Raw genomic sequence first — 19,959 nt, 5'->3', positions numbered from 1 at the left:
CAGGATGTGGAAGTTAGAGAAGTCATATATAGTGAGCAACATGAGGAGAGACCTGTACTCTAGGATATGTTGGGCCTTCTTCCACTCCCCACTTTCACTTAGAGACTGTGTAACCATCACCTTACAGACAAGTCTCAGGTTCTCAATGGGAAGCGAATGCCCCCAAAGTTATTTCATATCGCTTGGTTGTCGCTTGGTGAGAGGGAATCTGACCTGCTGAACTTCACTAGGCTGCAATTCCTACAGTACCCTGACATCATCTATGGCAGTGATGGCTAACCTATGGCACTGGTGCCAGAGGTGGCACTCAGAGCCCTTTCTGTGGGCACTCAGGCCGTCACCAGAGATGACTCCAGGTATCTTCCTGCAGTCCCAGACAGCCCAGGACTTGCTGTGCACAGAGCTATTTTAAAGTGACAGCTCTACCTTGGACTATTTTCTGCTTTATTGGTGTCCTCAGAGTGCTGGTATCAATGAAAACTGTGACAGAGAAGGAAGTATAAATCACAAATTAAATTTCTGTGTTGGCACTTTGCGATGAATAAGCGGGTCTTTGTTGTAGTTTGGGCACTCGGTCTCTAAAAGGTTTGCCATCACTGATCTATGGTGTCCCATCTTCAGATGGTAATATTGATGCAGGAACCATGTACCTGATAATAACAGTGATTAAATATTACCACTGGCATGCCAGAACCTGGGTGTCCCTACACAGCAAGGACTACGACTACACGGGCGTAGTATCCCAAGTCATGTCTGAACTCCGGTGGATAAAATCACAGAAAGCCAGGAAAAACCAGAGAAATAGTAAAATTTTGGAGGAATGTGTCTGGTGTTTAATGTCTATAAATTGATTTTGCATTTTACTTTTTCCTTTCCAGCAGCAGCTATGGACTCTAAGTTAAAGGGGTATTCTTGTCTGGACATTCACATTCAGATTAATTAATTTGCCATATATAAACATTTCTTCAATTAGATGTCATTAAAAATGTTTTACCTGGGTAAAGATAATTTCTCATAGACGTAGTGATATGGTCCCTTAGAAACAAGACTGACTCCTCGGATACGGCCACCTCTGCTGGAGGGATTGCACAAAGAAACAAAAAGTTTTTGTATATGGAATGTCCGGGAGTTAGCGCATGTCTGGCCACCGCTGCCAAAATGTGAAGTGGTTGTATCCGAGGAAGCTATCTCATTTCTTAGGGACCATATGACTACATTTATGAGAAATTATCTTCACACAGGAACATTTTTTTTAATAACATCCAATTGAAGAAATGTTTACATATGGCAAATCATTGTATATACTCAATTATAAGCCGACCCAAGTATAAGCCGAGGCCCCTAATTTTACCACAAAAGCCTGGTAAAACCTATATTTTTTTACTCGAGTGTAAGCCGAGTTTGGGTTTTCAGCACATTTTTTGTGCTGAAAAACTAGGCTTATACTCTAGTACAGTGATGGCGAACCTTTTAGAGACCGAGTGCCCAAACTATAACAAAGACCCGCTTATTTATGGCAAAGTGCCAACACAGAAATTTAATTTGTGATTTATTCTCCCTTCTCTGTCACAGTTTTCATTGATACCAGCACCTGAGGCACCAATAAAGCAGAAAATAGTCCCAGGTAGAGCTGTCACTTTAAAATACTTCTGTGCACAGCAAGTCCTGGGCTGTCTGGGACTGCAGGAAGATTCTTTGAGTCCTGTCTGGTGTGCTGGGGCGATGGCCCGGGTGCCCACAGAAAGGGCTCCGAGTGCCACCTCTGGCACCAGTGCCATAGGTTAGCCATCACTGCTCTAGTATATATGGTAATTAAATTAAATTTAAATGCCCAGGTGGGAATACCCCTTTAAATTTACTTTGAGTTTATATTTTGTTTGATTATTGTATACAAAAGAATGTATTCAGTATATTGTTTAATTGTATTTTTGTTGGTTTTTACAATAAAATTGACACTCTGTACTAGACTATAACTACTATAATATTGCCCCTATGTACAAGAGTATAACTAATGTAATACTTTCCCTTATGTACAAGAGTAAAACTACTATAATACTGCCCCATATGTACAAGATTATGACTACTATAACACTGTCCCCTGTGTGCAAGAATATAACTATTATAATACTGTCCCCTATTTATACTACATACTAGTAAAACTAAAAAAAGGGAAGAAAAAAATTACCGCTGCATTATTTTTTGTCTCATGTTTTTTGTTTTTTTCTGCCCATGTGTTCATTCACCATGTGTATTTTTAACTTGAAACATTACATTTTTGTCCATGTCTTAACAGCTTTTTCTACATTTTTTTGGATGCTGGAGTCCCTGCCCTTTGAAATTTTTGTTTCTTTCTATAAGCATAACTACTATACTACTGCCCCCTGTGTGAAAGAATATAACTACTGGCCCCTATGTACAGGAATAAAACTACTATAATACAGCCCCTATGTACAAGAATATAATTACTATAACACTGTCCCCTGTGTACAAGAATATAACTACTATAATACTGCTCTCTATGTACACGAATATGACTACCACAATACTAGCCCCCTGTGTGCAAGAATAAAACGACTATAATTAAAGATGGGTGAATTTGTTGAAATTCAGTTTGACTCGATTCGAAACCAAATAAGTGTAGCGGGAACGCAGCCTGACAAGGTAATGTCTTTGCCAGCTTGAAAGGACTGAGCTGAGGGCCAAGATCTCTCTATAGCATCAAAGAGTGCACTCTTTTTACTCTAACATCAGATGATTCCATAGTCTACAACAGAATCTGCTCTGTAAACCCCCCCCCCCCCCCAGAAAGAGTGGAGAGGGTGTCGGCAGTAATTTTGCATTGACATCACTGATCATTTTGCCCTTCTTTCCATCCGTCAATGTCCGCTTTCAATCGGTCAATAATGCATCATCAGTATTGCTAAAGCCAAAAACAAACAGGAGTGGATTCAAAACTGAGATGACCAGTAAATGGGATATTTGCATGTCCTCTTTGTTCTGTATCCACTCTTGCTTTTGAGGCTTTTCATTCCTTCTAAGAGATAAAATGAAGGGGAAAACCAAACATAGTGGCAACGTCATAGAGTGGTGGAGGGTGAAAACAGCATTATGGAAATCACAGGGTGTTCCAGGGAGACAGCGGTCAGTTGTCAGCAGCAAGAGTAGGCCGCAGAGTGGCACAATGACAAATTATGGAGGTGTGGATACATGGTAGGCTACAGAGTGGCACAAAGACAGTGTGGAGGTGGCAGCAGCAGCATGAGGTCAGAGAGTGACAAAATTACAAATTCTGTAGGTGGCAGAAACATGGTAGGCCACAGAGAGGCATAATGACAGAGTGTGGAGGTGGCATTAACCTGGTAGGCCAGAGTGGCATAATGACAGAGTGTGGAGGTGGCAGCAACCTGGTAGGCCACAGAGTGGCACAATGACAGAGTGTGGAGGTGGCGGCAGCAGGAGGCCACAAAGTGGCACAATGACAGAGTGGAAGTGGCAGCAACCTGGTAGGCCACAGAGTGCACAATGACAGAGTGTAAAGTTGGCAGCAACCTGGTAGGCCAAAGAGTGGCAGAATGGGTGTGGAGGTGGCAGAATCAGAAGCAGCAGCATGAGGTCAGAGAGTGGCACAATGACAAATTCTTTAGCTGGCAGCAACCTGGTAGGCCACAGAGTGCCACAATGATAGTGTGTTGTTGGCAGCATCAGAAGCAGCAGCAGGAGGTCAGAGCGGGGCACAATGACAAATTATTTAGCAGGAAGCAACATGGAAGGCCACAGAGTGTGGAGGTGGCAGCAACCTGGTAGGCCACAGAGTGGCAAAATGACAGAGTGTGGAGGTGGCAGCAGCAGCAGGAGGCCACAGAGTGGCACAATGACAGAGTGTAAAGTTGGCAGCAACCTGGTAGGCCACAGAGTGGTAGAATGGATGTGGAGGTGGCAGAATCAGAAGCAGCAGCAGGAGGTCAGAGAGTGGCACAATGACAAATTCTTTAGCTGGCAGAAACCTGATAGGCCACAGAGAGGCATAATGACAGAGTGTGGAGGTGGCAACAACCTGGTAGGCCACAGAGTGGCACAATGACAGAGCGTTGAGGTGGCGGCAGCAGCAGGAGGCCACAGAGTGGCACAATGACAGAGTGGAAGTGGCAGCAACCTGGTAGGCCACAAAGTGGCACAATGACAGTGTAAAGTTGGCACAGAGTGGCAGAATGGGTGTGGAGGTGGCAAAATCAGAAGCAGCAGCAGGAGGTCAGAGAGTGGCACAATGACAAATTCTTTAGCTGGCAGCAACCCGGAAGGCCACAGAGAGCCACAATGATAGAGTGTTGTTGGCAGCATCAGAAGCAGCAGCAGGATGTCAGAGAGGGGCACAATGACAAATTCTTTAGCTGGAAGCAACATGAAAGGCTGCAGAGTGGCACAATGACACAGTGTGGAGGTGTGGGCAACATTTTAGGCCACAGAGTGGCACAATGATAGAGTATGGAGGTGACAGCAGCAGCAGGTGGTCACAAAGTGGCAAAATGACAGAGTGCAGGTGGCAGCAACATGGTAAGACACAGAGTGGTACAATGACAGAGCATTGAGGTGGCGGCAGCAGCAGATGGCCACAGAGTGGCACAATGACAGTGTGTGGAAGTGGCAGTAACCTGGGAGGCCACAGAGTGGCATAGTGACAGTGTAAAGTTGGCAGCAACCTGGTAGGCCACAGAGTGGCAGAATGGGTGTGGAGGTAGCAGCATCAGAAGCAGCACTAGGAGGTCAGAGAGGGGCACAATGACAAATTCTTTAGCTGGCAGAAACCTGATAGGCCACAGAATGGCACAATGACAGCGTGTGGAGGTGGCAGCAACATGGTAGGCCACAGAGAGGCATAATGACAGAGCGTTGAGGTGGCGGCGGCGGCAGCAGGAGGCCACAGAGTGGCACAATGACAGAGTGGAAGTGGCAGCAACCTGGTAGGCCACAAAGTGGCACAATGACAGTGTTAAGTTGGCACAGAGTGGCAGAATGGGTGTGGAGGTGGCAGAATCAGAAGCAGCAGCAGGAGGTCAGAGAGTGGCACAATGACAAATTCTTTTGCTGGCAGCAACCTGGTAGGCCACAAAGAGCCACAATGATAGAGTGTTGTTGGCAGCATCAGAAGCAGCAGCAGGAGGTCAGAGTGGCAAAATGACAGAGTGCAGGTGGCAGCAACATGGTAAGACACAGAGTGGTACAATGACAGTGTGTGGAAGTGGCATTAACCTGGGAGGCCACAGAGTGGCATAGTGACAGTGTAAAGTTGGCAGCAACCTGGTAGGCCACAGAGTGGCAGAATGGGTGTGGATGTAGCAGCATCAGAAGCAGCACTAGGAGGTCAGAGAGGGGCACAATGACAAATTCTTTAGCTGGAAGCAACATGGAAGGCCACAGAGTAGCAAAATGACACAGTGTGGAGGTGTGGAAAACATGTTAGGCCACAGAGTGGCACAATGATAGAGTAAGGAGGTGGCAGCAGCAGGAGGTCAGAAAGTGGCAAAATGACAGTGTGGAGGTGGCAGCAACATGGTAAGCCACAGAGTGGTACAATGATAGTGTGGAGGTGGCATCTGCAGCAGCAGCAGGTCAGAAAGTGGCACAATGACAGAGTGTGGAGCTTGCGGCAGCAGCTGCAGCAGGAGGTCAGGGAGTGGCACAATGACAAATTCTTTAGCTGGCAGCAACATGGTAGGCCACAGAGTGGCCCAATGAGAGAGTGTGGAGGTGGGTGACAATTCCAGTCACTGGAAAAGATGATGGGAGGCAGATGGAGCAACTGGCAGCAGATGTGTGGCATCAGGCGGGTGGCTGCATCAGAATAGTGGCTGAGGCAAGTAGTTAGAAACCAGACTCATTTCTCAATGAGGGAGGTGTCATGACTGATTTAATCTGATGCATAAGGCATTGGTGTGTTGAAATCCTGGCCAATCAAAGCCCGATTCATCTTGATAAAGGATAGGCAGGACAGCTTCTCTACTGCAAACTCCGCAAGTTGCGGACACGCATCAAGTTTGGCTGCCCAGTAGTCCAGCAGATCCTCTACCAGGCTAGTAAAGTGTTGCCCAAGTAGGCCACCACCTGCTGGTGCAGGGTCTGCTCCATGTCCTTCTGCTGCTGCTGGTGGTGGCTCCCCTCCTCACTAGGTGGGTGAAGGAAGCTGCTCATTAAGGACTCCAGACTTAAGCTGCTGCTGCTATTCCTCCTACCCCCCATCTCCCCACAGCCGCCGTGGCAGTAGTATGTGAGCGATCACTGCCAGGAATCCCCTGGTCAGACCTGACAGAAGATGGACAATGGTGCACATAGGCAGCGGCCTACTGTCTGCACAGTATTTCTCTATAGTACACCAGTTGTTCCTCTCTCTCGGCAACTAGAAAAAAGTTACCCATTTTTGAGGGTCCAAGAGGGTGGAGAGCCAAAACTCATCCCTATGCCGGATGTTGACTATTCGGCTGTCACTATTTAGGCAAATCATGCTGCGGATGACTCTGAGGGACTCCCGTCCTCCATCTCCACTGTATACTGCCACCGTGCTTCTGGGTCATCTGCCTCGTCTTCTACCTCCTCCGGATGCTGCTGCTCCTCCTCTCTTGTCACCTGAGTGGAAAAACCACTGATTTCACCAGACTCTGCTTGTGCTCCAATGTCCTCCTCCTCCTCTTCCAGTTCAGCCCCCATTGGACTCATGTGGCCATGAGATGTAGTCACCACTTCTCCAGTGCCCTGACCAGACAGATTTTGCAGCATGAGTTTCAGGACATGAAGCAGTGGAATGACGTTATTCATCCTGCAGTTCTGGCGGCTGACAATTAACGTGCCCTCTTCAAAGGACCTGAGCAAACTGCAGGAATCACTGCTGCATAATCCCATTAGATGCACCTGCACTGCTGTAGAACATCTAAGACTTTGAGATCAAAGTTACACAGGGGATTACTCCAGTCTGCTTGCATCCTCAAAAAATCATTAATGGATTTTCTCTGTTCATACAGGGGGTCTAACATATGGAGGCTGGAATTCCAATGGTTGGAAACATCGCATATCAGACTATGTTGGGGGAGGCCGTTCTTCCGCTGCAACTTGAGGTGGGTGTGCTTGACTTTGTAAGAATGGCTGAAGTGCATGCACAGTTTCCTGGCCATTTTTAGAATGTCGACAACAAGATTGAACACGTGCACATGCAGGGCGCATGGACCGTCCCTCCTTGTCTGTCACCATGGCTCCGATTTTCACTTGTCGCAGAGAAAGCCACAGATTGATTTCTTCTTGCATGACGTGGAACAGTTCATCCCCTGTGTGACTTCTGTGGCCCAGGCAAACCAGGTGTAGAACTGCGTGACACCGCTGTGCCCTGCACATGTGGTATGATGGAGCAGCACTTAGGCTTGTGGAGGCTAAGGTGGTGGTGGAGAAGGAGGAGGCGGACACTGACGCAGGAGTAGCAGTTTCACAACGTGGAGGAGAAAGCGGCGTCTCCTGTCCAAGTTGTTGGGCCCAGTCACCCAGTGGGCTGTAAAGGACATGTACTGGCCTTGACCGTAGTTAAAGCTCCACACGTCCCAGCTGCCGTGCACCTTGGTAGAAACCGATAAACTCAAGGACTGGCCCACCTTCTGTTCTACATATTTGTGAAGGGCTGGCACAGCCTTTTTGGAACTCTCCACCTCGGTTCGGCACAAGCCATTAGTTCTCTGAAGGGTGCAGAGTCCACGACTTGGAAAGGGAGGGACTGCAGTACCAACAACTTGGACAGGAGCACAGTTAGCTTCTGCACCTTAGGATGGCTGGACGCATACAGTTGTCCCTTTTTTTAATCGCCTCGTGCAACGACTGCTGGCACCATTCATAGCAAGGAGCAGGAGCATTTGGACCTGGAGGTGATGTCAAAGACAAACAGCTCCCTTCGGCAGAGGTGCTGGAGCCTTGACTTGCTGAAATGGCATGTGTGCCACTAGGTGCTGCTGCTGTTGCTGCGGCAGCAAGATGGACTATCACATCTGAGCCACGTTTCTCCCAGGCCATTGGATGGTGACGATGGATGTGTGGTGCCTTTGTTAGTTCCCTGGCCACGCTTCACTTTCTGCAAGCAGATTCTACATGTACACACGCTCAGCTTAACAAAAAACTGCCACACCGCCAAGGTGGTGACTTTACTGCAAGCACTGAGTGACTACTAAAGCCTCTGCCTCCCTGAACCCCTGTGCCACTCTCCACATCTCTACTTTCCTTCCTACTGCACAAAGCAGTGGATGTCTGCCCCACCCCTTCACTGTCAAGCAGCTGCTGACTGTCCTCAAGGAGTTTGTCCTTGCTAATTAGTAGCGCTGAGCCCAGACCACCTAGTAGATCTCTGGCTGAGGGAATTGAACAGGAGAAAGGCTGGTTGACGATGGGTGAGCGCTGCTGACCTGCTCCTGGGCCATGCCAACTAAATGTTGTATTTGACGAACCCACGGACTCTTGGCTGAGGTTCTCATATGTAATTTGGGATAAAGTGGATGACTTAGTCAACCAATAAACAACCTTTGGGATATTTATCAACACACTGCCGCTAGATGACAACGGCACATCCCCTTCATGTGCTGCGTCCTGTGCCACCTGCCACCTCTTTGTCTGACATATTGGTTAATCAACTATGTAGATTTGACACAAATCTACTTTATCTACCAAAAAAACTTGAAATTTGGGGTATACAGAAGCACAAGAACTGACACTCTGGAATAGGAGCAGAAATTACTACAGAAAATATGTGTATTTTACACAAATTTCTTCCTGTTCACTTCAGCAACAAAAAAGAACTGCTATTTGGGATATACAGATCCCCCAAAATGGACACCCTGGGATTGGAGCAGAATCACTACAGCACAGTACAGTACAAACAGCTAGACGCTGGAGACAGCACATGCCTGGAAATGCCTGGAAATGGCTGCCTGTTTTTATAAAGCTGTGTGACATCACATAAGGCTGCCGGTTGCTGATTGGCTTACAGGTCTGCACATGTGATCAAAGGTGTTCCTTTCACCTTCCCAGAGTTCTCTGCCCCATGTAACACGTTGTGCTTGCGCACATTTTGGTAATATAGGAGAAAAAAAAACTTTGTTCCCACAAATCCCCGTAAACTTCGGATTCGTGACTAACCTAATTTTCCCTGAAATTCGGACCGAATTCCATTTTGTTCGAATCGATTTGCCCATCTCTAATTCTCGACCCTTAGGTCTACGATCTCCCTGGCGCCTGCCAGATGTTTCTTTGGTACCCTTGAAACTAGTCAGTCTGGGGAAGCAGAGATTGGGAGTCAAGGGCTTCTATGTCAAGGGCCATATACGTTGGCAAATGGCTCTGTCTCCCGAACTTCAGGTAGTAAGTGGGTATATCCAGTAGAAAAGTGAATGGTGTTGTTGTAGAGGTACACCAGCTTGTAGCTTCCTCAGCATATTGATGAGGGTCCGGTTCATCTTTTCACAGAGCCAGTTTTCCTGTGGGTGATATGCAATGGTCCTCAGCTTCTTGCAATTGTAGAAAATACGCAACTCTTGGAATAGCTGGGACTTGAATGCTGACCCTTGGTCCAGCATCTTGCTTGAAGCTATGAAGCTTTTTCACAGAGCTGACACAGTGGTTCCAGTAGTAAGATCTTTGACTGGCACAGCCACAACAAACTTGGTGCAATGGTCTTAGCACAGACATGGCCGGACCCGCTTGGCTCCAGCTTCACTTGGTCGATGGCTACAATCCCCAGGGAGTGCTGGCTCACAATGCGGTGTAGTGGAGCCCGTTGGTTATGTCGTTCATCTCAACTGTTGGCACAGAATGGGCACTTTTGACACCATGCTTACCACCTCCCAAAGGTGGCATCCTTCATGGGGATCACAATTTGATAAAGTCAATCATAGGTAATAGGGTCCAGAGTTTTCCTTTTCAGTTGACCCTGTTGCATACTCAGAGTCTTTCTCTGCTGACACAGTTGGGACAATTGAACAAATAGGCAAAGTTGCCTCACTACCCTATGCATACCTCCATATTTCCATATTGTATAACAACTTGTTTTAAAGTTTCTAAATACACTATGGCCATTTTATTAGGTACACCATGCTAGTAACGCGTTGGACCCCCCTTTGCCTTCAGAACTGCCTAAATTCTTCGTGGCATAGATTCATCAAGGTGCTGGAAGCATTCCTCAGAGATTTTGGTCCATATTGACATGATGGCATCACACAGTTGCCGCAGATTTGTCGGCTGCACATCCATGATGCGAATCTCCCGATCCACCACATACCAAAGATGCTCTATTGGATTGAGATCTGGTGACTGTGGAAGCCATTTGAGTACAGTGAACTCATTGTCATGTTCAAGAAACCAGTCTGAGATGATTCCAGCTTTATGACATGGTGCATTATCCTGCTGAAAGTAGCCATCAGATGTTGGGTACATTGTGGTCATAAAGGGATGGACATGGTCAGCAACAATACTCAGGTAGGCTGTGGTGTTGGATGAGCTTGTTCAAATTGTAGCCTGAGTTTCCTGTTCTTAGCTGAAAGGAGTGGCACCCGATGTGGTCTTCTGCTGCTGTAGCCCATCTGCCTCAAAGTTCGACGTACTGTGCGTTCAGAGATGCTCTTCTTCCTACCTTGGTTGTAACGGGTGGCGATTTGAGTCACTGTTACCTTTCTATCAGCTCGAACCAGTCTGCCCATTCTCCTCTGACCTCTGGCATCAACAAGGCATTTCCTCCCACAAAACTGCCGCTCACTGGATGTTTTTTCTTTTTCGGACCATTCTCTGTAAACCCTAAAGATGGTTGTGCGTGAAAATCCCAGTAGATCAGCAGTTTCTGAAATACTCAGACCAGCCCTTCTGGCACCAACAACCATGCCACCTTCAAAGGCACTCAAATCACTTTTCTTCCCCATACTGATGCTCGGTTTGAACTGCAGGAGATTGTCTTGACCATGTCTACATGCCTAAATGCACTGAGTTGCCGCCATGTGATTGGCTGATTAGAAATTAAGTGTTAACGAGCAGTTGGACAGGTGTACCTAATAAAGTGGCCGGTGAGTGTAAATGTGATTGATTTCAACCACACGTGGATCTCATTTGAAGCTGGATCTTTTGCCTATTTGTTCAAGTGTATTCGGAGCTGAGGTTTTCCGTTGCTCACTGCATCCATGGAAAGTTTACATGTTTTCAGCTTCCAGGTGAGCTGACAATTTTTTTCATTGTAGTTGAGATAATTCTACCAGTTCCCTGGTCAGTAAGACGGAACAAGACATCTGCATTGTCGTTGGTTTTGCCAACCAAATATTTGATGGTGAAATTGAAATTGGCCAGTCGGGAGGCCTACAACTGCTCGAGTGCCCGGAGCCAGGCAGTATTCAAGTTCGCCAAGGGGATGTTGTCAGTAAAGATGGGATAGAAGAGAGCAGCCAGGTAGCCCTTAAATTCTTTGGTCACCGCCTAGACTAATGCCAGGAACTGTAACTTGAACAAGCAGTAGTTTTGGGGTTTCTATTTCGTCTGCCATAGGGAACGGCTTGTATAGGCTATCACTCTCATGGTTCCATTTTGGAGCACAGCCCCAGGTCCTGTTTGCTGGCATCAGGGTAGAGTATGAAAGGCAGATTGCAGTCTGGATACCCTAGCACCGGAGGCATTCTTAGGAAGTTCACTTAGGAACTCTTGCAGCAAGCTGGGTAAACTTCGGGATAAACTGCCGGTAGTAGCTGGCAAATCCCAAGAAGCTTTTGACAACCCAGTGTCAGGAAGCAGGGATAGTGGACCCACTGGACCACCACGGATGATGACGTTAGCTGACACCTGGGAGCGGAGTCTAAGTGGTACCTGGTTTTCAGCAGAGCCCGCCGCAAAGAAGGTTGGACTTGCTGTGGCGTGGTACCACCAGGTCGCTCCACAGGCGCAACTTTGTCTGCCATTGCAGCCAAGGCATACTACAGAATCAAACAACACAAAAAATATCAAACTGGCACTGCTGTCACTGGAGAGGAAAAAACAGACTTTTACTTCTGGAGCACCAGGAGTCACTTCATTACGGCCTCCTCCTCCTGATCTGATATGGTTACACCAGGAACCTAAAGTCTGAGGGGCTAGGAGGTGTAGTAATGTACATTGCTATAGGGGAAGGCTTTTAATTGGGATGTGGTCCAGTAAAGGCACAGTCACTATTCCCTGGGAGGTGAGCCAATATATACCTAGCTTTGGAAACAATTTTTCCCCCTTCAACTTCCCGAGTGGTACTCAGGATCAGTTGCGATAATGGGACAGCTCTGGTGCACAATCGATCCTTCTCTGGACGGTCAGCAGGCAGGAGGAAGATGGTGCTCCTCTTCAGATACAAGATACTGGGATCGACTCCGCCTAATGCACGCTAGGTCCACATGCTCCTCGGCAGCATGCAACGAAAACCAACATGGACGATTAACTCCTCCTCTTCAACTAGGAGTTTGCATGTCTGAGCGCTGCCTAGTTGAAGTGCGCAGAGACTTTGTGCATCACCGAGCAGAACTGCACACTCACTGGGGTTTCTGTGCAGTAAGCCAATGTCATCATGAGACTTGATGTGAAGTGGGAGGGAAAATAATTGAATAATCAGCTCCTGGGGCCAAGCTGAAAATTATGCTAATGAGGAGTCGAGAGTTGGGATTTGAAATGGGGCATCACCCCTAGGACTTAACTAGGACTTTTGGCAGAGAGCCAGGTAATCTATAGGAGGGGATATTATGGAAACGGAGGGAGCAAATCTGTCAATCAGGGTGACATATAGTGTACTATGCAAGGCCTATTCACACCAGTAAAATTCTGACTTCTGGTGACAGGTTCCCTTTATAAGAATCCATCCATTTTTTGTGAGAAAAAATAAATGGAGACAAAACAGATCTGTTGTTACACAGAGCACAGACCAGTGTTAATCCACCTTAGGAAGTGAAAGCAGCGATCATTAGACCACGATTCTTGCCCAAGACAGATGGTTAGTGGGGATGCTTGTTGTTGGACCCTCACCAATACGATACTGATCATCTATCCAAAGAATAAGTATATCCTATTAAATCTGTTTGGGGCTACTTTCAGAATTTTGTTGCATAGACCAACATTACCATCCATACAATTTTACTGAAACAGATTGTAACAGATCTAATGGTAATTAAAGATTGGGTTAGTAGGATAGTCTGACTATAACACAGATGTTAAATGTGCCATTATTATACACATGAGAAAATTGTCTTAAACTAATTCTAGAGTGAATCCAACACCAATCTTTACAAAGACATTGTAATGGCAGGACACTAAACAAGGACAGTGAGCCCTGGCTCTGAGACCCCCAATCTGTCCCTACCTACTTATTGGGTCCCCCCTAAACGGAGCCCAATAACTGGGCAACGTTCCTTCCCTGGGCAAGGTGTGAACATGTAACAATACAGCACAATAAATTGAGGTATACAATCTGTGTCAGCAACAGTGGGGAATAACAATAACCAAATCACAATCCAAATAGAATAGTCACAGGCAAGAAATCAGAAACCAGGAAACAAGAGAAGAGCTAGTGAACACAGCAAGATAGCAGTTTGACTAGCAAGGAGTCAAGGCTAAACTGGACATTTATAGGGAAACTCAGCCATGCCACAGGAGGAAGGAGCAAGCAATTACATATCCACAGTGTTAACTCTTGCAAGACAGAATCAGTGTGGCAGACATCAGAGCCACTAGAACCTAGTTCAGACTTCAGGATGACAAAAAACTCAGCGTCTCCTAATCCTACCAGTACGGATAGAAGAGACAGCAGCCGCAGACGTGACAGACATGTCTACACAGGGAACACATTAGTTCAGTGCCACAACAATCTACGCTTGCAGGGCGGTTATCCTAACTGGTCAACAAAATATAGGAATAGAAATATTAAGGCGCTTCTTGTCTCTGTAATTAACCACCATGACATAAAAACAATCTAATGATCAACTCAATAGTATGTGGCCATTCCACAGTACATACAATCGGGATCCATTAGTTAATACTGGAGCTTTTACCACAAATCGAATGTAATGAATATTATGAGATTTGAGTGGAATTTATAAATGATTCTTTCATATACTTTGCTGTGTGCCATTAAGAATAATCCTCCTACTTAATGTTGTCCCAGTACACGTCACCAGAGTAGATGATAAAAATCTCTATATAAAGGTCTCTGCCTAGGCTTTACCACCATTAGGTGGCTTAACTGGATGACTCTCCATCTGTTTGCATGTAAGTTACTACTATTACTGTATAATTGTCTGCTTGTCAAATATTGTGAATGCAACATATAGTTTTCTTTATAAATTCATAAGGGCATTTCTATCTTATGTTAAGCAAATTGCCATGCTATGCTAGGTATATTTATAGCATTTTAATATTTTCTTTCTTTTTAAACCCTGTGGGAAATATAATTGACTCAAATAACTGTGTTTTCTGCCACATTTTGTGCATTATTAGGGTTTTTCATATTTTGACTGTATATTTTTGTCCATATTGGAAAAATGGCATAAAAATATCTGTTTAAAAAAATATTTAAAAAGTCTTAAAAAAGATTATTGAATTTGTTTATAAGTACAACAATTATGTATTTTAGCAAGTGAAATTGGTCACACTTCTAGGCTCTTGTGGGTGTTACACAGTACATGGGTTGACAAGTCACATGTAGCTGCTTAGTCATTTGTTGGAAGTCGCTAATACAAATTGGAATGAGCTACCTACTTGATTTACACATTGTTGACACAAATTCCTTTAATCTCTTATTAACTAAACATAATAGTGTCACGTAGAAAACCTCTAGGAAGATGTATTCAAATTAATTATAAACCCCAAATGTTTTCCGGTTCTTTCTCCTCCACATACCTTAGCAGAAGCAAGTGGTAAAATTTTTGGATACTGATGGGTGAATATGATAGATTAATACAGATTTAACTTTTTTTATGTGTAACATAAAATAATATACATTCATTCTGGACAACATTGTGTATATGCTTTTCTTTTTATTGAAGCAGAAAATTTCAAGCATGATGTTTAATACAGTCCTGCTTTGTATGGTTATGGTCCAGACAATCCAAGCTATACTGGCCTCAGACTCCAGCAATGTAAGGTTTGAAGACGTTAGCTCTGATGCAAATATTGGCAGATATAGTAACCCAGGATTACTACGTAACTTTAAGGAGTCTGGGTTGCTTATGCCAGGTAAGACTCATTTATGTTTTGACTTTACAAGAAGACAATTTCTATTTAGACTTTTTCACTTGGCTATACTTCACAACGTTTCTGCTATATACTATTTTAAGATTCAAATTGCAGGGAAAGCTACTTCTCTTTCTGTAAATACTGTGTAGAATTCATGAACCTACAATATAATTTTCCTGAATAATAATGATACTGATGGTAATATTAATATATTATGCAAAACTACATGTTTCTGTTAAAATTTCTGTAGTATTGAGAAATGATACAATTATGTTATATTTTCTACAAAATATCATAAATACCTGATAGATGGGGCTTTTATCATGGGAACCTCTCACCCCATATCTTTAATGGGAACAAGGGTCCCTTAGCCCCTATTTCACAGCCGGTAAACGGGAGTTGTTTTCTATGGGTTATCAGAGCTACTGTTGGCTATTTTGGGCAATAAGTCCCATAAACTTAAATGGGGGAATGATATGCACCTCCCATTATGACCAGCCATAAGACACGGGTGAGGAAACCTGTGTTCTCAAAATGTCGAGAGAGGTGCATCTAACAGGCGTTTTTGAGATAACCTGTGGAAAGGAATACCAATTTAAAGTGTTTTTGATAAATCAGTATTTAACCTATTGGACCTCCACTGGTGCCTAGTAGAATTGAGGCACCAAGCTAGGTAAAATATTGTTTTCGGCCACATAGGGAGTTGCAAAGTGTTTGCAATACCAGATATACTGCCTGATCAGGTAAGGTGACATTTCTGAAAAAGGGTAGCCCCTTAGTTTTTGGCAACTGCCAACAGTGGAGAAACTTAGATGTGGGGAGGTGGGGGGTTTAATCACCATGTTGTCTGGCTTTTTGTACTACTTTTTGAGACTTTTTTATGCAGTTGAGACTTTTTTGTTACATCTTTCAGGTTTCTGTCAATTGCAACAAAAAATCTCAACCAAGACAAAAAATTCTCAACTGTGACAAATAACTCTTGAGTTTTTTTTCATCATTGCACTCTTATAGTAATGTCTTTATCCTTGTCTTGTTTCAGCAAGTGTAGCAAGATCAAACATTCTAAGAATGGATACTGAAGCAGCTGAAGATTACAGCTTAGTGGACCCAAGGGTAAACCAAAAAATAAGTAGCACAACAAACAAAATGTCAATATACTGTATTGACACACTGTATTGATAATTAAAAAAAAATTCTCATATCTAGATCAGATTTTCACTTTTCGTCACCGTCAAGCACTAAATATCAGGTTTTATGTACAAGGCAATACAAGTGTAAGAGATTACTTAATTTGCAGCCAGGCTGATGTAAGATCCTGGAGTTGGGATAAAAGTTCAGGATCACTAAGGAAGCAAAACACTTCTATTGTGGTAATTAGTTTTGTGCAACTGGGTTCCCTTAAAGCTAAATTGCAAGAATTAGTACAGGTGATAATAGTAAACTTTATAATATACTTAAAGGGGTATTCCGGGAATCAGCATAACTCATACACAAATGGGTACTCAAAATATAAGCTAATGTGTAATTAGTTGTTACACAGGACAGAGCAGGACAGAGCATACAGAGCATACACAGGACAGAAGATGGCCGCTGGTCACGTGTCCACATCACATGTCCTCCACCTGCCTGGGCAGGTCAAGTGATCACCACTACGTTTGGCTGTAGTTGGTTGGTTGCAGTGCATCCAGTATGGACAATATTGTGGTGATGGCAGTTACACATCATTACTATGGTAACAGTGCAAGAAAACCAGTTACATCATCACTGGGGGCAGAGCATAAGAGGGAGGAGGAGTTACTGAGAACTAAAGGATCTTGGGACTTGTAGTTTCCACTGGTGACCATCTTAGTGATAAATCCACCTACTTTAGAGAGGCCATAAATTTTGTAAATCATAAAATCAAACTATTTAAGCTCCGTTTTGTGACTAATGACATTGAGTATTGTTGTATTCATTTATTTATATCACCATGGGTTTTTGTGTCAAACGTTCATATTCCCGGAATACCCCTTTAACAAATATAGCTTTTCTGTGAATTTTTGTCTCCTGAAGTTGGTAGTGTATCTCAAAAGCCTTCTGAGGTCCATCCACTTAAGACAGATAACAACAAGATCTTTAAAGGGGTTGTCCAAAAATTAGAAAAACCCTCCTGTGCTATGGTCCGTTGCAGCCTTGCCCCTGATTGTTTACAGTCACAGAAGCTCTGCTCCAGCAACTTCCGGGCACCTGACACGACCACCTATCTGTGACCTATGTCTCAGCTCTCTATGAGATACTGGGACAGGAGACATAATTAGTATTCAAATAGGTCATTAAAATGTAATGTAATAATAATGTAAGATGACTTCTTTCTGGGATATACAGCACAGCATTCATGCATTTTACATGAGACTGTATGTTAAGCCCTCGAGCAAGTTCGGTCAGAAAAAAAGGATTTACCAGCTTGAACCTTGTATCATTCGCCTGAATTCACCATGTCAGTTCAGTCCAGCGATAAGAGGTTCGGTCTCGGAAAATTAGAATATTATATATAGACCAAGTGTATCAAATTTTTGGAACACAGAAATACTGGTCAAATGAAAATTATGTACAGTAATTGCACTTAATACTTGGTCATTGATCCTTTTGAATGAATGACTGCATCAATGCGGCATGGCATGGAGACCATACTTGGATAGGCATCCCTCTGGTCCTCTTCATTATTGGGTCTGGTGTCTCTCATCTTCCACTTGATAAAACCCCAAAGATTTTCTAGTTTGCTCGCCAAACAACCACAATGAGTGAATAATGGTGTAGTGATGGAGTCAGTACTTCAAGAGCTACCATATCCAGGACATATCCAGGGGATGGGCTATAAGTGTCAAATTACTATTTGGGGGAGTGCACAACCTTTTCATCACTTTTTATTAAATTTTTTCATGTGTTACAAATGTCGAAAAAGTGTCATTTTGACAATTGAATGGATTTTGTTATAGTGTTCACCGTCAGGAATAAGAGGGAATTGGGACATAGTAATACCCCCATTCACAAACCACAAACAGGGGCACTGATCAGACAGACCGAGGTGCGGGACATCAGCAGCGACGGAGGAGGAGAGTACATATTTATTTAAAAAAAATCCTGCCCCAGCCTGTCCCTAATTTATTGCTGCACTCGGATAACCCCTTTAACCCTCCTCACTGACACTGATAACCCAGCTTCCCTCATGATGAGAGAAAAATGTGACTCTTGTAAGGTGAGGTTGATTTCTCTTCATATAGCCATGTCTCTCTCAGATTGGTTAATGACATAGAAAAGCTGGGTCACACACAACCACTGTCTCATTGTTCCAGCCAGGGATTGTGTAGAATTGGTCAATATTGTGGTGTTCAATGAAACTGGGTATTCAGCAAAAAGAAGTACCCTTCAGCATTTACTGTAATGTCGTCTCTTCTCCTAGAATGTTGCATTATCTGTAGCTGGTACACAGCTAAACTGGTTTATCCTATGAAAACCTGATGAAAACCTAAATGTTTTTAAGATGAACTATGGGGCCTCAGGTACTCAAAACTCACTGATAAACCTTTAAAACTTGTGACTGAGTTTTAAATGATGGCTAATAAATACAATGGCACAGCTTTATCAATAGTAGTGCAAACTTTACAAAGTGCTGTTTTCCTCAGGAAAGTATAGGTTGCACCAGATTATTCAATACTGGCCTACGGTCCTCAATTTTCTGGCACACCCTGCACTGATCTGGAAGTGTACACAATCTTTTTTAGGTACACCTTTAAAGTGCTACACATTTTGTCGAGTCGTTTTGTAATAACTGTGTTCCAAACTTTAACTAAGCACTACCACATGCAGCCGTGACACAAAACTGGTGCAGACATTTCTTAAATATATGTAAAAGCTCCAAAGCCATTCTTTCTAGTGCAAAGTCAGACAGAAAACTGGCACATCCAGTTTAATAGATCTGGCCCAATTATGTATTGTATACTATTCACATTTATTTTTGTATTCCCCTCTCTTAGGCCCTGTCACTAGAGGCATCTTCCCGTGAGGAACGTTCACCCAAGAGATGTGTCCAGCTTCTGGAGTCCTGTGTCGGACATCTGCCGTGCTGCAGCCCTTGTGCAACCTGTTACTGCCGTTTCTTCAATGCAATTTGCTACTGCAGAAAAACTAGCACTAACTGCAACCAAAGTAAAAACTAGCTGTATTTTTGCTTTTTTAGAGGGCTAGAAATATGTCTCACTATATAATGCTTTGTAATATTAACCTGTATATTTACTTATATTTTCTCTACAAGAATTTAATACTTGACTTATAAAAATATATTAATGGTTAAATATACGTAAATGCAGTTCTTCTTAGTATTAAGTGTAATTTCTCTCAGAATTAAAAGACTTCTACTGTGGAGTTGACTTTTCAATTATAACGAAAAACGTTGTTTGTTTGTATAAGGCACACCAATGGACCTTTAGACATGCATTTGTTCTGTGGAGCTGGACTGATTTCATCTAATCATATGGGTTCAAAAAAAGTCCAATTTGGCCCTTGTCTGACTTCATGGCAGTCATTATACAAAAGCTTCACCTTTTGGTACCTTTCTGTGTATAGTCTTTAAAAGAACAAATGTCTTTATAAATAAGTGGCTATGTACCAACTTTGCATTACAGGCGGTCCCCTACTTAAGGACACCCGACTTACAGACAACCCATAGTTACAGACAGACCACTC

General features: G+C 43.8%; 1 protein-coding gene across 2 annotated transcripts; it reads left to right on the top strand.

The window, feature by feature from the left end:
* The first annotated feature begins 14,230 nt into the window (after window positions 1–14,230).
* Window positions 14,231–19,636, top strand: AGRP (agouti related neuropeptide). Of its 2 annotated transcripts, none has more exons than XM_072114300.1 (4): window positions 14,231–14,271; window positions 15,051–15,237; window positions 16,277–16,350; window positions 19,251–19,636. In XM_072114300.1, the coding sequence occupies exons 2-4, from the start codon at window positions 15,063–15,065 to the stop codon at window positions 19,431–19,433; spliced, it is 432 nt and encodes a 143-aa protein (XP_071970401.1). In that variant the 5' UTR covers window positions 14,231–14,271; window positions 15,051–15,062; the 3' UTR covers window positions 19,434–19,636. The 2 variants fall into 2 exon arrangements, with proteins under 2 accessions (XP_071970401.1, XP_071970400.1); XM_072114299.1 differs by having other exon boundaries at window positions 14,233–14,271; window positions 15,048–15,237.
* The last annotated feature ends 323 nt before the right edge of the window (window positions 19,637–19,959 follow it).

The sequence above is a fragment of the Engystomops pustulosus genome, chromosome 7, assembly GCF_040894005.1.
Source record: "Engystomops pustulosus chromosome 7, aEngPut4.maternal, whole genome shotgun sequence".
Classification (NCBI taxonomy): Eukaryota; Metazoa; Chordata; class Amphibia; order Anura; family Leptodactylidae; genus Engystomops; species Engystomops pustulosus.
This window is presented reverse-complemented; position numbering and strand designations above follow the sequence as displayed.

Coding starts and splice junctions, on each gene's coding strand:
- AGRP (XM_072114300.1), top strand. CDS start 15,063: ATGATGTTTAATACAGTCCTGCTTTGTATGGTTATGGTCCAGACAATC. Junction 15,238..16,276: donor GTCTGGGTTGCTTATGCCAG/GTAAGACTCATT, acceptor GTCTTGTTTCAG/CAAGTGTAGCAAGATCAAAC. Junction 16,351..19,250: donor ACAGCTTAGTGGACCCAAGG/GTAAACCAAAAA, acceptor CCCCTCTCTTAG/GCCCTGTCACTAGAGGCATC.